At 49.8% G+C, this 13,908-nt stretch overlaps 1 protein-coding gene across 1 annotated transcript in view; it reads left to right on the forward strand.

Annotated features, from left to right (window-relative positions):
• The first annotated feature begins 2,463 nt into the window (after window positions 1-2,463).
• FOXO1 (forkhead box O1) overlaps window positions 2,464-13,908 on the forward strand; it is a 103,645-nt gene continuing 92,200 nt past the window's right edge. Inside the window, exon 1 of the mRNA XM_038573152.1 lies at window positions 2,464-3,387. Coding sequence (XP_038429080.1) covers window positions 2,734-3,387 — 654 coding nt within the window. The 5' untranslated portion in view covers window positions 2,464-2,733. The remainder of the gene's footprint in view (window positions 3,388-13,908) is intronic.

Consider the following 13,908-nt stretch of genomic DNA (forward strand, 5'->3'; position numbering starts at 1 on the left):
TCGATCCCACGTCTCCAGGATCACACCCTGGACCAAAGGTGGCGCTAAACTGCTGAGCCACCGGGGCTGCCCCCAGTCAAACTTATTAACAAGACCAAAGAAAGCAAACTACAACATTTAAATAATTAGGCAGGATTGTCCAGATTTCAAAGACCTGAGGGAAAGTCTGTAAGAAATACTCTCCTCTGAAGCCATGAAAAACTGGAATTGAAAGGAAGGCAAGGCCAAATTTGCAGCTGGTTTCCTTTGCCAAGGATGATCCAACAGGGCACCGCCTATTTGTAGGGTGTGGTCATCTGAGTGGGAGCTGCCTCTGCAGAGCTTAATTGGAGAGGTTGAGGGTATTAACATTATCGCCTTCCTTTGAGCCCATCATCTGGGTTACTGAGGTCCCCTAGTGGCTAGCAGAGGAGGCCCGAACTGTCCAAATTTGATAGTAAATGCAGAGACCACAAAGAGGAGGGTGAGCATTAACCCTATCCTTAATCCATCAGGCTCATGACCTCCTCCACCAGGCTTCCGTATTGGTGGGAAGCTATTTCAGTATGTGCATTATGAAGAAATACCGGTCTGAACTAGGGAGATGATAGAATTTGTAAAGAAAGAAAGAAATCTCTTAAGTCCTTTCAAACTCTTGTAAATGAGGCCTAATTTTCTTCAGATGCCACTTTTTCTTTTTTTCTAAGAAAGATTTTATTTATTCATGAGAGACAGAGAGAGAGAGAGAGAGAGAGAGAAAGAGAGACATAGGCAGAGGGAGAGAAGCAGGCTCTGTGCAGGGAGCCCAATGCTGCACTGGATCCCAGGACTCCAGGATCATGCCCTGGGCTGAAGGCAGACTCTCAAGTGCTGAGGCACCCAGATGTCCCAGATGCCACTTTTCAATTGAAGAATTACCTGTAAGAAAAAGGGGATTTTTGAAATCGTTGGGAGCTGTCATTTTGGACAAGATATTGAAAACCCTACTGTCAATCTTCCATCCTAAGGGATCCCATCCCTCTGAAAGGAAATGCCTTCCATATTCCTCCTACAAAAGCTAAACAAAACAAAAAGTTGTTTCTTGAAAACCGTTTCTTTTGCTCCCAGAAACATAAGGACCATTGTCTACGGTGGCCCCACTGATCTCGACAGGATGTCCAGGGCCTGGAGCTCAGATGGGGAAGAGTGGGGTGGGCTGGTGGCTTTGGTGGTGGGTTGACAGGAACCTGGGGGTGGGGCAGGGCTGAACCCCAAGTGTGGTCTTACCCCTGTTGCACTTTTATTTCCCGACACCTTACTTCTTCCATCCTAAACAGCAAAGGCATCACAAGAAGTTGGACTTAATCAGGGGTGAGTAATAAAGGACAAGGCTCTGCGTCCCCGCTCTTCTCTGACCCCTTCCCCGCCGCCCCTGGGCTGTCGAGTCTGCGCTTCCCGCCCGGGAGACGTCCCCCGGGGGCGCGCGGTCTGGCCGGAGGCGCTCGAGTCCGCGCGCGTGTGGGCTGGGGCCGCCTTCGGCCCGCGCTGGGCCCCTTTCCCGCATTTCTAGCCTTTTAGGTGGAGAATGGGATGAACCGACTGGCGGCCGCCGGGCCGGACGCCCGGTCCCCCGTGAGGCCGAAGCGCAGAGGCGCAGCTCGCGGGTGCGGACAGGTGGGCGCGGGGCGGGCGGGGGGGGCGGGGCGCTGTGCAGCGCGCGCGGAGGCCGGAGGGCCTGACAGACGCGGCTAAAGGAAACAGAACACGAAAACAAACCCACCGACTTCCCCACGTTTCTTTGCCAAGAAAAAAAAAAGATCGTGGGTGGAGCCGAGAAGGGGGCGATCGAGTGGAACTCCGCGCGGCCGCCTCCCGCGCCCACCCGGCGCCCGCGGAGCGAGGAGCGTCCCCCGGCCCCCGCCCCCGGCCCCGGCCCCCGCCCCGCCACTCCGGGCCCCGGCGGGTCGAGGCGAAGCGAGACTCGCTCCCCTCGAGCTCCCCGAGCGCGCGGCTTTGCGCCGCGGGAGTAAACAAAGTGTCGCCGCCTCCGCGCCGGTTCGCCTCGTAGCAATCAAGACGCCGAGAGGGCGAGAGACTCACAGAAACACTCGAGAGTTACCAGCAAATAATGACAGAGATCCAAAAAAAAGAGAGTGTGTGAAAGAGAAAAACACTCCGCTGCCCCCCCGACCGCGGCCGCCTCCCGGTGGAAGAGCGGCCCCGCCCCGGCGGGCGACCACTGGCGGCTCGAGCGGCGGCGCCGCACGCTCATTGGCCGCGCGCGCTGTCACTCAGGGGCGGGCCGGCGCGCGCGCCGCCGCGGGCGGGGGGCGGTGGCAGATCCCGTAAGTCGGGCGGCAGCGTAGTCGCTGCAGCTGCCGCCGCCGCCGCCGCATTCAACAGGCAGCAGCGCTGCGGCCGCGCGACCGGTAGAGCGAGCGGCCCGCGGCGTCCGTCCGTCCGTCCGTCCGTCCTTCGCTCCGCGGCCCTGTCGGCAGGAGCGCGGCGCCCGCCGCCGCCCGGCCCGGCGACTCCGGCCTGCGGTCCCGCCCGTGCGGCGGACCTGGAAGAGCTTAGATGGTGATGGACCCGCGAAGTTAAGTTCTGGGCTCGCGCTTCCACTCCGCCGCACCTTCTTCCCGGTTTTCTTCGTCTCGAGGCGCCGACCTCGCCCCCCCCATCCCGGGCCGGCTCTTCGCGCCCCTCCCCCTCGGCCCCCCGTGCTGCGCTCGACCCCTCGGCTCTCCTGCGGCTGGGGGAGGGGTGGGGGTCACCATGGCCGAAGCGCCCCAGGTGGTGGAGATCGACCCGGACTTCGAGCCGCTGCCCCGGCCGCGCTCGTGCACCTGGCCGCTGCCCAGGCCGGAGTTCAGCCAGTCCAACTCGGCCACCTCCAGCCCGGCGCCGTCGGGCGGCGCGGCCGCCAACCCCGACGCCGCCGCCGGCCTGCCCTCGGCCTCGGCGGCCGCTGTCAACGCCGACTTCATGAGCAACCTGAGCCTGCTGGAGGAGACCGGGGACTTCCAGCAGGCGCCGGGCTCCGTGGCGGCGGCGGCGGCGGCGGCCGCGGCGGTGGCGGCGGCGGCGGCGGCCGCAGCTGCCGCCACCGGGGGACTGTGCGGGGACTTCCAGGGCCCGGAGGCGGGCTGCCTGCACCCGGCGCCGCCGCAGCCGCCGCCACCCGGGCCGCTGTCTCAGCACCCGCCGGTGCCCCCGGCCGCCACCGGGCCGCTCGCGGGGCAGCCGCGGAAGAGCAGCTCGTCCCGGCGCAACGCGTGGGGCAACCTGTCCTACGCCGACCTCATCACCAAGGCCATCGAGAGCTCGGCCGAGAAGCGGCTCACGCTGTCGCAGATCTACGAGTGGATGGTCAAGAGCGTGCCCTACTTCAAGGATAAGGGTGACAGCAACAGCTCGGCGGGCTGGAAGGTGAGTGGCTTCGGGGCGCACGGCCGGACGGGGCGGGGGCGCGGGGGGCGCGGGGCGCGGGGGCGCGGGGCCCCCCGCCTCCACCTGAGGTCGTGGTGGGGTAGGTGGGGGGCAGCTGGGCGCCCGCTCGGCCTCGTGCGGGCAGCGCGTGCAGGGAGCGCGCCACAAGCGGCAGATGTGCGTGGGTTGGCCCGAGACCTGTCGGGGCACAGGAATCCTAGTGTGGGAGCGCGCCGAGCGAGAGTTCGAGCGGGACGGGGAAGGTGGCTCGCCGGAGAATCAGGGAGTGGGCAAAGTACTAGAAGTGGACGTCAGAGCGGGCAGAAAAGTTCGCCAGGGAAAGGAGGAAGCGGTTTCCTGGGAGCTGCTGCCCCACGGCCGGGGGGACTCCTGCCGCCGCTCCCTTCCCTCCGGGACCGTGAGGGCTGAGGGCGGCTCCTCTCCGCCGCCGCCGCCGCGGCGCGCGTCCCCCCAGCCTTGGGCTGCGCGCAGAGCTGTTTCCGCCGCGCGGGGCGGAGGAGGGCGCGGCGAGGCTCCTCGGGGCCCCGCCGCCCGGTGACCGAGCTGTAGGTGCAGGGGACGGGTCGCGAGCCGGCCCCGGGGGCTGGCAGCGCAGTTTTGGAGGCCGGCGTACGTTTTGCTTTGTTTTGGTTTCATGCGGAGTGGCCTCGAGTACAGGGGGCCGGGGTCCCGGGCGCGCCGAACCCGAACAGCGCATCCAACACGTGCTAAGAGGCGGCCACCGCCTGCGGAGCGCGGGCGCCGGGCGGCGCGGGGCGAGCTAAAGTTCAAGTGTGACCCTCGGCGGGGGCGGGGGCGGGGGCGGGGGGGGGCGGGGCGGGGGCGGGGCGGGGCGGCGGGGCGGGCCGCGGCGGCGGGGGCGGGGCCGCCGGCGTAGGCCGACAGCGCCTTTAAAGGGCCAGCGCGCCCGCGCGGGGCGCCGCTCCCCGCCGGGCCGCGGGGCTGCGCTGCGAGCGCTTCCCTCCGCCAGGAAGTGCCCCCAAACTTGGCCTCGCCCACGTTCGAGGCCTTTAATTAGCGCGGAGAGGCTGCCTAGGGTGGCGGGAGCTGGGAGTGTGTGTACCTTTCCTGTCGCGTTGCCGCCTAAGTGTTACCGAGCCTGGGAAGTGCGGATGCGAGGGGCGAGGCAGGGGGCTTCGTGATCAGTGTTTCGGGGGAGTTCCGAGTGGAGGTGCGCATCCGAGGAACGTGGGGACGTCCTGCCCCGGGAGAGCACTGTAGATGAGGCGCCCGGCCCTTTCTGCCTTTCAGAGAGGGAGACCCGGAGGGATTCAGGGTGGGGACAGGTACTTCCGTCCTTGGAGGCGGAAAAGACCCGGGGGTTTAGGACGGGCCTGGGAGGCCCACCCGGAGGTGCGTTCCCCGCGCGGCCTTCCGAAGCTGACCGTTTCCCACGGGCACAGGTGGAGGGAGAGATGGGAAAGTTTGGCGGAGAGCTTCTTCCTCACCCCTTGTCCTGACTGTGCGGCAAGGTTAAGATCGATCTTTGCTGCTCAGTTGGTTACGCCACGGTTGTTTTACACACATTGTCATGTCTGTGGCTAATGTGTGTCAGAAAGGTCAAGTGACTCATAACGTAGTGAAGTTCGTGGAGAAGGAGCCAGGATTTTACTTTTTCCAAAATGTGTTTTAGAGTAAAGGTACCAGCTACAATCTCATTATCAGACATTATACGCAGTTTTACCGAGTGTTTCAAAAAAGTAAAGTGCGTCCTCCTCTGAAGGTTGGTATGTGTTCTTTTAAGCCACAAAATCAGAATTGTCTGCGAAATCCAGTTTAACATTTGAAGTACTTGACTTGCTCATCTATCAACCCTGCTTGAGTCGTTTACTATACAGAGTTTGCCATTTAAGAAAAAAAATTTTTTTTTGGATATTCAAAGTACTGTGTGTGCCTACACCGTTCTTTTAAGTCCTTGGAAATGGATACAATATACTTCAGTTAGCTGGAGGGCCTCTCCAAGATGGAGGAAGGCAGTGTTTGGGGATTATGTTTAGTTTTGCCTCTCATGGCCTTAACCAGAGGGGTTTTTTTGTGTTTTTTTTTTTTTTAAGATTTTTATTTATTCATGAGAGAGAGAGAGAGAGAGAGAGAGAGAGAGAGAGGCAGAGACAGGCAGAGGGAGAAGCAGGCTCCATGCAGGGAGCCCGACGTGGGACTCGATCCCAGGGCTCCAGGAGCACACCCCGGGCGGAAGGCAGGCACCAAACTGCAGAGCCACCCAGGGATTCCAAACTAGAGTGTTCTTTAACCAGGAATATAACCTAGACTTTTAAATTTTAGTGCTTTATTTTTTTTTTCTTAAAAGATTTTATTTATTTATTCACGAGAGTCACAGAGAGAGAGGGAGAGGCAGAGACATAGGCAGAGGGAAAAACAGGCCTCTCCATGCAGGGAGCCCAATGTGGGACTCGATCCTGGGACTCCAGGGACTTCAGCCCCGGGCTGAAGGCAGGCGCTCAACCGCTGAGCCACCCGGGGGTCCCAAAATTTAAAAAGATTCTAAGGCCAAATCACGCCCCCAACTATTTTTTTTATTGGTTTCTTAGTTCTAAATTTTTTTGCCCAAATGCAATTATAATTTTATCTTTAAGAATATGCTTATCGTAGCTAGAAGATTCATTAAGTGATCATAGAACTTTTAATCTGTTCAGAATTGGAGGCTGGAGGCCCAGTGGCAGCTCTTAGTGCGGCTTTGGGAGGGAGCAGGCTGCCATTCTCGAGTGAGTAAATGTTTCAGGTGTAATGAGAGTCCGTTGGTGCAAGTCAGATTACAGCAAGTGCATTTTCACTTTGAGTAAAAGGATATTTTAAGCAGAAAAGAAACAACCTTAAGTATTCTAACTCCTACCTAGTCTTCTGGTTACAGTTTTCATAAAAATGAGTTATTTGTTAAAACCAAGTTTCTCAGATTCGAAAAACATCCCTGTTTTAAAGATTCATAAAAGGGACAAATTTTATTCTGACTTTTAGCTTAAAAAGATCAAATTTAAAATGCAAATCAACCAAAACCTAACTGTTTTAGAACTGAGGAGAGGCTGCTTTGGAACTAAATATTTCCTGTGATTTACTACTGGGAATTAGACTGAATCTTTAATTAAATATAGTTTCTTGTGCTTTAACGTCCTGGGGCTGCCAGAGAATTTGAATTATTTGCATAGGACAGAATAGTTGAAAAGCTGTTAAAGAGTTTATAAACTAGTTCCATGGACACTGGTTATATTTGCAGGTTATGCATTTTGTATTTGTAGTGATAGTACATTACATCTGCTTTACACTTGTTTTAATATTGGCTATAACTGTCGGTAAGGTTACACTCAAAGTGGGAGCTAAGACTTTTGGAAAACCCCGGGGTCTTTTAAACCATGTACACTATTTATAAATACTGAAACTTCATTTCCAAGATCAGTCGTGTGGTCCTCCCTCCCCCCCAACATAGAAAGCTTTCTAGAGCTTGGGAAGTAGTATCCTGAGCTCTGATTCTGTTTCCCCAACCCCTCCCCCCACAGTGGCAGTTTTAAGTTGACTTGTGTTTTTTGTTTTGACATTATTTGGAGCATCTGTGTTAAAAGAATGCTTCAACAATTAACAATGAGACTTAAATAAAGCAACTTAAAAATTTAGCAGATATCTCAGATATTCTTTATTTTGGAATGATGTTTCTTTAAATTTGGCCTGTCAACTGATTGTTTGAAAAATGTTTTTTTTTTTTTTTAATTTTAAAATTCATCTTCTGTAATTCAGATTTGTAATTTGCAGGTGGAGTGATTTAAATAGCCACAGTCCATAGTGCAGGGATGACAGCTGTTTTCTTGCTGCACACACTAACTTACAGAATGGCCTCCCAGTGAGGCCAACTTATAGTTTGTTACTGAAATTATCTTGATGAAAACCTTGTTTTACAGCATAGTGGAGATTTCAATATATGTATTGGGGAAGGGAGCATGAGGTAAGAACATTAAAAATGAGTAAGGGAATTATGCAGCCAAATTGAGATCATATTTGCTGAAGACTGAAAAAGGTAGGTGGGACCAATGTAACCGGTCTTATGGCTGGCACTTTTTTTCCCCTCAGTAATTCCAAAATTGGTGTTGGTGTCAAGTATGAATCCCTTAATTGACCATTATAAGAATTTTATTTTTATTTTACCTATGGTTTTGTGGCAGATCTTTAGGAGAGATGTGGCCAGAGTGGTGATTTCTATTTTTGATTTTTTTCAGCTTTTCTTAGAGTGGCAAACACTTAAATACAGGAAAGAAGACATTCTTAATTATCATGTAAACTTTATTTTTTAAGGGATCCCTGGGTGGCGCAGCGGTTTGGCACCTGCCTTTGGCCCAGGGCGCGATCCTGGAGACCCAGGATCGAATCCCACATCAGGCTCCCGGTGCATGGAGCCTGCTTCTCCCTCTGCCTGTGTCTCTGCCTCTCTCTCTCTGTGTGACTATCATAAAAAAATTAAAAGCAAAAAACAAAAAAAACGGTTTTATTTATTTGAGAGAGTGTGCGTGGGTGCCCGTGAGCAGGGGAGAGGGCCAGAGGAAGAAGCTGACTCCCCACAGAGCAGGGAGCCCCAACAAGGGATTGGATCTCAGGACCCCCAGGACCCCAGGCATCATGACCCGAGCTGAAGGCAGATGCAATCGACTGAGCCACCCAGGCACCTTCATGTAAACTTTAAAAAAAAGGTTAAAGTTCATTGAGACAACCTCTCCACCCCCTCTTACTGAGAGGCTATCACATTGGCATTGAACACAAATGTGGCTAGATACCATGCGCTGCACAGGGACTCTTTCTAAGGGTACATATAAAACGGAGGGAGCGGAAAGAATACTCAGTGGTGAGTTAGAATCCCTGATAGGCTGAAAATGTTTTGCCTGTTTCTGTGCCTCTCCATCCAAGCTCCTAGACTACAATTCTGTATGATTTTTAAAGATAGCAGCTGTCTGTATTTGCTTGGAATTTCTTTGGAGAGCCTGAATTATTTGCATTTTTCTAGAACACTCTGCCCTTGGAAAGTACCCAGTACCTGGCATCATGGGAATTTAATTGGCTGATTTTTTTTTTTTTTTCTTTTCTGCATGTGTGCCGTAACTTTGGGGCTTCCTGGAATCCTCTTGGAGAGGCAGTATAAACCCTGTGGTAATTGGAGAGAGCAAAGGAGCGTTTAGTTGTACAGAGCATGGGAATATTAAGTGAGCAGAATGGATCTAGCCCTGTTTCTTTCAACATTTGCCTTGGCCTTCACAGTGACAACTTGTAGAGACTTGACTTTGGCACAACCCCCTGGGACCTGCCTTGGGTCAGATAACCACCTTTTTTTGATGTGTACAAAATTCTGAAGTTGGTATGGGCTTCTCCTCAGTTATCAAACAGAAGGGATCAGATGAACTTGAGAAGTGTATATTTTGGTGTCTGAAGGGGTGTGAGGGCTTGTGTTCCAGTGGATATGCTGTATGTAAATATACCAAAGTCTGGAAGAATTCTCCCTTCTTACTAATTCCTGATAAGGACTAACAACTCATGTCAGTGACACAGAAATTCTTTGTAGAGAATTACTGCTTATTTGTGGTTTCCTAAGGAACATATGAAATGTGAACATGGACTTTTGTACATTAGTGATTTCGTATGTTTTTTTAAAGCCTCCTCCCCCTCATTGGCTTCCCACTTTACTTCATTCAGTCAGCCTATGGTTTATAAATTTGTCGGTTAAGCACTGCAAATACTGAGGCTTGGTTCGAATTATTCTTGCCACTTGGAAGGCTTTTGGGATGCTTTCCTTTTTTTCTTTTTCATCCATCCTTTTTTTTTTTTTTTTTTTTTAAATTTTTTTATTTATTTATGATAGTCACACAGAGAGAGAGAGAGAGGCAGAGGCAGAGACACAAGGCAGAGGGAGAAGTAGGCTCCATGCACCAGGAGCCCAATGTGGGATTCGATCCCAGGTCTCCAGGATCACGCCCTGGGCCAAAGGCAGGCGCTAAACCGCTGCACCACCCAGGGATCCCTCCTTTTTTTTTTTTTTAAATATTTTATTTATTTATTTTTTTAAAATTTTTATTTATTTATGATAGTCACAGAGAGAGGGAGAGAGAGGCAGAGACACAAGCAGGCTTCACGCACCGGGAGCCTGACGTGGGATTCGATCCCGGATATCCAGGACCGCGCCCTGGGCCAAAGGCAGGCGCCAAACCGCTGCGCCACCCAGGGATCCCCCATCCATCCTTATATAGCTCTGACATAAGCTTTAAAAAAAAAAGCGAACTAGTTTTGATATTATGCCAAATAAAATTAGAAAGCTAAATTTGCAGTCCCTTTCCAGTTTATTATTTAGTGAATTTTCACCTTAATGCATTACTTTAAATTCTTTTTTAAGTATTTATTTATTTATTTATTTATTTATTTATTTATTTATTTATTTATTTATTTATTTATTTATGAGGGACGCACAAGAGAGAGGCGCAGAGACACAGGCAGAGGGAGAAGCAGGCTCCCCGCAAGGAGCTCGATGTGGAACTTGATCCCAGATCCTGGGATCACTCTCTGAGCCGAGCCGAAGGCAGACATTCAACCACCGAGCCACCCAGGTGTCCCTAATGCATTACTTTAAATGAGGACAGAAATGCAACATGTGTCCTTTATTTCAGGCTATATTTTTTACAGAAGAAAGTGAGCTGGAGCTGTGTGATGAGCTTCTGTGGCCCCCGATTTTTGGTTTCTCAGGATTACTGAAGCTTGCCGTCTTTATGGTCAGAAGTTACTAATGAGGGGATCCCTGGGTGGCTCAGCAGTTTGGTGCCTGCCTTTGGCCCAGGGCGTGATCCTGGAGTCTGGGGATCAAGTCCCACATCAGCCTCCTTGCATGAAGCCTGCTTCTCCCTCTGCCTATGTCTCTGTGTCTCTCATGAATAAATAATAAAATTTATATATTAAGAAAAAGAAGTCACTAAGGATGCTCAGGGGAGTGTCTAAGTCTTCTTTCTCAGTTTCCCGTTGACCACTGCTTCCTTTCTTACTGGGGACTCAGTTACATTGGACTATCCTCATTTCATTCTGGCTTCTCCTCTGGTTGAGTAACTCATTATTTTTTTCTTCTATATTCAAACCTAAAGATACCTCTGGACAAGTTGTGGACTTTTTCTTGTGTTCTTTTCTAGATAACTTGTTCCCTCTGTTGTCCTGGTTTCCAGTTACTTAAGGGCCATCCATGTTCCACTTTCACCTCTCATGGAACATGTTTAAACCGAAGCATGCTATATTTCCTCTTACTCTGAGATGAGATTCCCATCCTGAGTTTCCTGATTGTGTTTATGGTCTAGGTGGTTAACCCTTTCCTTAATTGTCGACTTGGATGTTCTCTTTAGCACACTCTTTTCTTGCTGCTCAGTGCCCTCAAGTCTGTTAGCTCTTCTGTCTCTGGAGATGTTAACTTCCCTCTTTTTGGTCATTCACCTAGGTTAGGTTTCTTTAAATTCTAGACCGTCCTGTCCCCAGGACTTGGGTCATCTCATGCCTCTACTGGAAGTTCTAAAAATTTTCCTTAGTCTGCAAAGCTCATGTCTGTTCTTAGTTCCTGCCTGAAGGCATTTTTGCCTTCTCTCAGTGAATGCCTGGCGATCTCTTAATTCACACTGTTGTGTATTATAATTTGATGTCTGCATGTTATATTGTCTGTTATATTGTAAATACATAGTTGCGAAAAAATTTTTCTTGAACCATGGGTCTTTTATATTTTAGCTTTCTGTACGCTCATGATGTGTGACTAGATGCATCAGAATGATAGAAAAATGATTCAAACGTAGATCCTGTAGGGAGATGGTATAACCTATAAGTAACTATAGTACATGATAGAAAGGGTTAAATGCCATCCAGAAAAATAGTATTCTGTATTGGCTATTGAGATGGACCTTGAAAATGGGATGTTAATCTCCCAAGATTTCATTATAAAATTTTCAGGGGCACCTGAGTGACTCAGTCCATAAAGCATCTGCCTTTGGCTCAGGTCAGGATCCCAGGGTCCTGGAATCGAGCCCCGCTTCAGGCTCCCTCTCCAACTGCTGCTTCCCTTGCTTGTGTGTGCGTGTTCTGTCAAGTAAGTTAAATAAAATCTAAAAAAAAAAAAAAAAGAAAAAAACCCAAACCAAAAGACCATTTAAAAAACTTTTTAAAAAAGATTATTTACTTATAAGAGACACCGTCAAAGGGAGAAGCAGACTCCCTCTAGGGAGCCTGATGTGGGACTCCATCCCAGGACCCTGGGATCACAGCCTTAGCCAAAGGAAGACGCTCAATCACTGAGCCACGCAGACGTCCCTGTTCTAAAAACATTTTTCATATGTTCAGCAAAATTGAAAGAATTCTACATTTTTTTAAAAAAATTTTATTTATTTATGATAGTCATCAGAGAGAGAGAGAGAGAGAGGGGCAGGCTCCATGCACCAGGAGCCCGACGTGGGATTCGATCCCGGGTCTCCAGGATCGCGTCCTGGGCCAAAGGCAGGCGCCAAACCGCTGCGCTACCCAGGGATTCCCGAAAGAATTCTACATTGAACACCTGTATAACTGCTATCTAATTTCTATACTTGCTTTGTCATGTATCTATCCATTGGCACACCTGTTTTTCTAATCCATCAGATTATTCTTTAAATTGATTTTCAAGAGTGATGGTTTGACATTCATAAAGGCATGAAAATGGGGAGGCATCAGTTTCTCTGAGTGATAATATGAAACACAGGAAGTTTGAAAAGTATAGGTAGACTATTGTCAGATTAAAATTGGACTTTATGGGGGATCCCTGGGTGGCTCAGCGGTTTATCACCTGCCTTTGGCCCAGGGTGTGATCCTGGAGTCCTGGGATCAAGTCCTGCATCAGGCTCCCTTGATGGAGCCTGCTTCTCCCTCTGCCTATGTCTCTGCCTCTCTCTGTCTCTCTCTCTCTGTCTCTTATTATTTTTTTTTTTTAAATATTTTTTTAATTTTTATTTATTTATGATAGTTACAGAGAGAGAGAGAGGCAGAGACACAGGCAGAGGGAGAAGCAGGCTCCATGCACCGGGAGCCCGATGTGGGATTCGATCCTGGGTCTCCAGGATCGCGCCCTGGGCCAAAGGCAGGCGCCAAACCGCTGCGCCACCCAGGGATCCCTCTGTCTCTTATTAATAAATAAATAAAATCTTTAAAAAAAATCGGACTTTATATATATTATGAAAATAATAGTGTGATAGACCAAATTTTTCTTTTTTCTTTTTTAGACCAAATTTTTCTATGAAATTATATCTTTGTTTTTATAATAAAAGGAATTATGAAAATACAGCCAAGTTTTTAGTTTTTAAAATTCAATTTCTTAGAGATGCTCATAAACATAGAAACCCATGGAATGCAAATAAAGCGAATGTACTGCATCTGGTTTAAAATTCATATACAGAATTTGGTAATGGAACATATTACATAATTGACTTAATATGAATAGTAGACATGGGGCACCTGGCTGGTGCAGTTGGTTAAGTGTCAGACTCTTGGCTTGAGCTCGGGTTGTGATCTCAGGTTTGCAGGATTCTGTTTGGCTCTTTGCTCAGCAGAGTCTGCTTGGGAGTCTCTTCTCCATCTGCACCCCTTCCCAGCACCCTCCCTCACAAGAAAAGTATATGAATAGTAGGTATTCACAAAATACTTAGCTTTTTGCTTGGTCTGTTCTTTATTTTTATTTTTTTAAAGATTTTTATTTATTCATCAGAGACACGGGGGTGGGGGGCACAGACACAGGCGGAGGAAGAAGGAGGCTCCATTCCATGCAGGGAGTCTGATGTGGGACTTGATCCCGAGTCTCAAGGACCACACCTGCGGGCTGAAGGCGACGCTAAACCACTGAGCCACCTGGGCTGCCAGGTCTGTTCTTTGAAACTAACCTTTAGGGGGATGTCTGGCTGGCTCAGTGAGTGGAGGAGCATGTGATTCTTGATCTCAGGGGTGGTGAATTTGAGCCCCACCTTGGGGGTAGAGTTTATTTAAAAACAAAACCTAACCTTCATACTCTTGTGTCCTGGGAGTAGAGTGATTTAAACAAAGAAAGCTCATTGTTAAACATAATTCTTGTTTTTTTGAAAAAATGAGAAATTCTAAAGTTAAGAGTTAGCAATCTTAAAATATACTTAGGGCCACTGTGAGGGAAAGTTACTGGCTTCCAAAGATGCTTTAAAATTTAAATATCAGGGCAGCCCCGGTGGCCCAGCAGTTTAGCGCAAGGAGGCGGGGGTGATCCTGGAGACCTGGGATTGAGTCCCACTTCAGGCTCCCTGCGTGGAGCCTGCTTCTCTGCTCCCTCTACCTGTGTCTCTGCCTCTGTCTCTCTCTTTCTCTCTCTCTGTGTGTGTGTGTGTCTATGAATAAATAAATAAATAAAATCTTAAATAAAATTTAATATCAGTTCTAGTATTGCCTTAGCTAAATACTAGAACTCCTTCATAGCTTTCTCCTTATATTATATGTCTTTACCAACACTGA

The sequence above is a fragment of the Canis lupus genome, chromosome 25 (genome assembly GCF_011100685.1).
Source record: "Canis lupus familiaris isolate Mischka breed German Shepherd chromosome 25, alternate assembly UU_Cfam_GSD_1.0, whole genome shotgun sequence".
Taxonomy (NCBI): domain Eukaryota; kingdom Metazoa; phylum Chordata; class Mammalia; order Carnivora; family Canidae; genus Canis; species Canis lupus.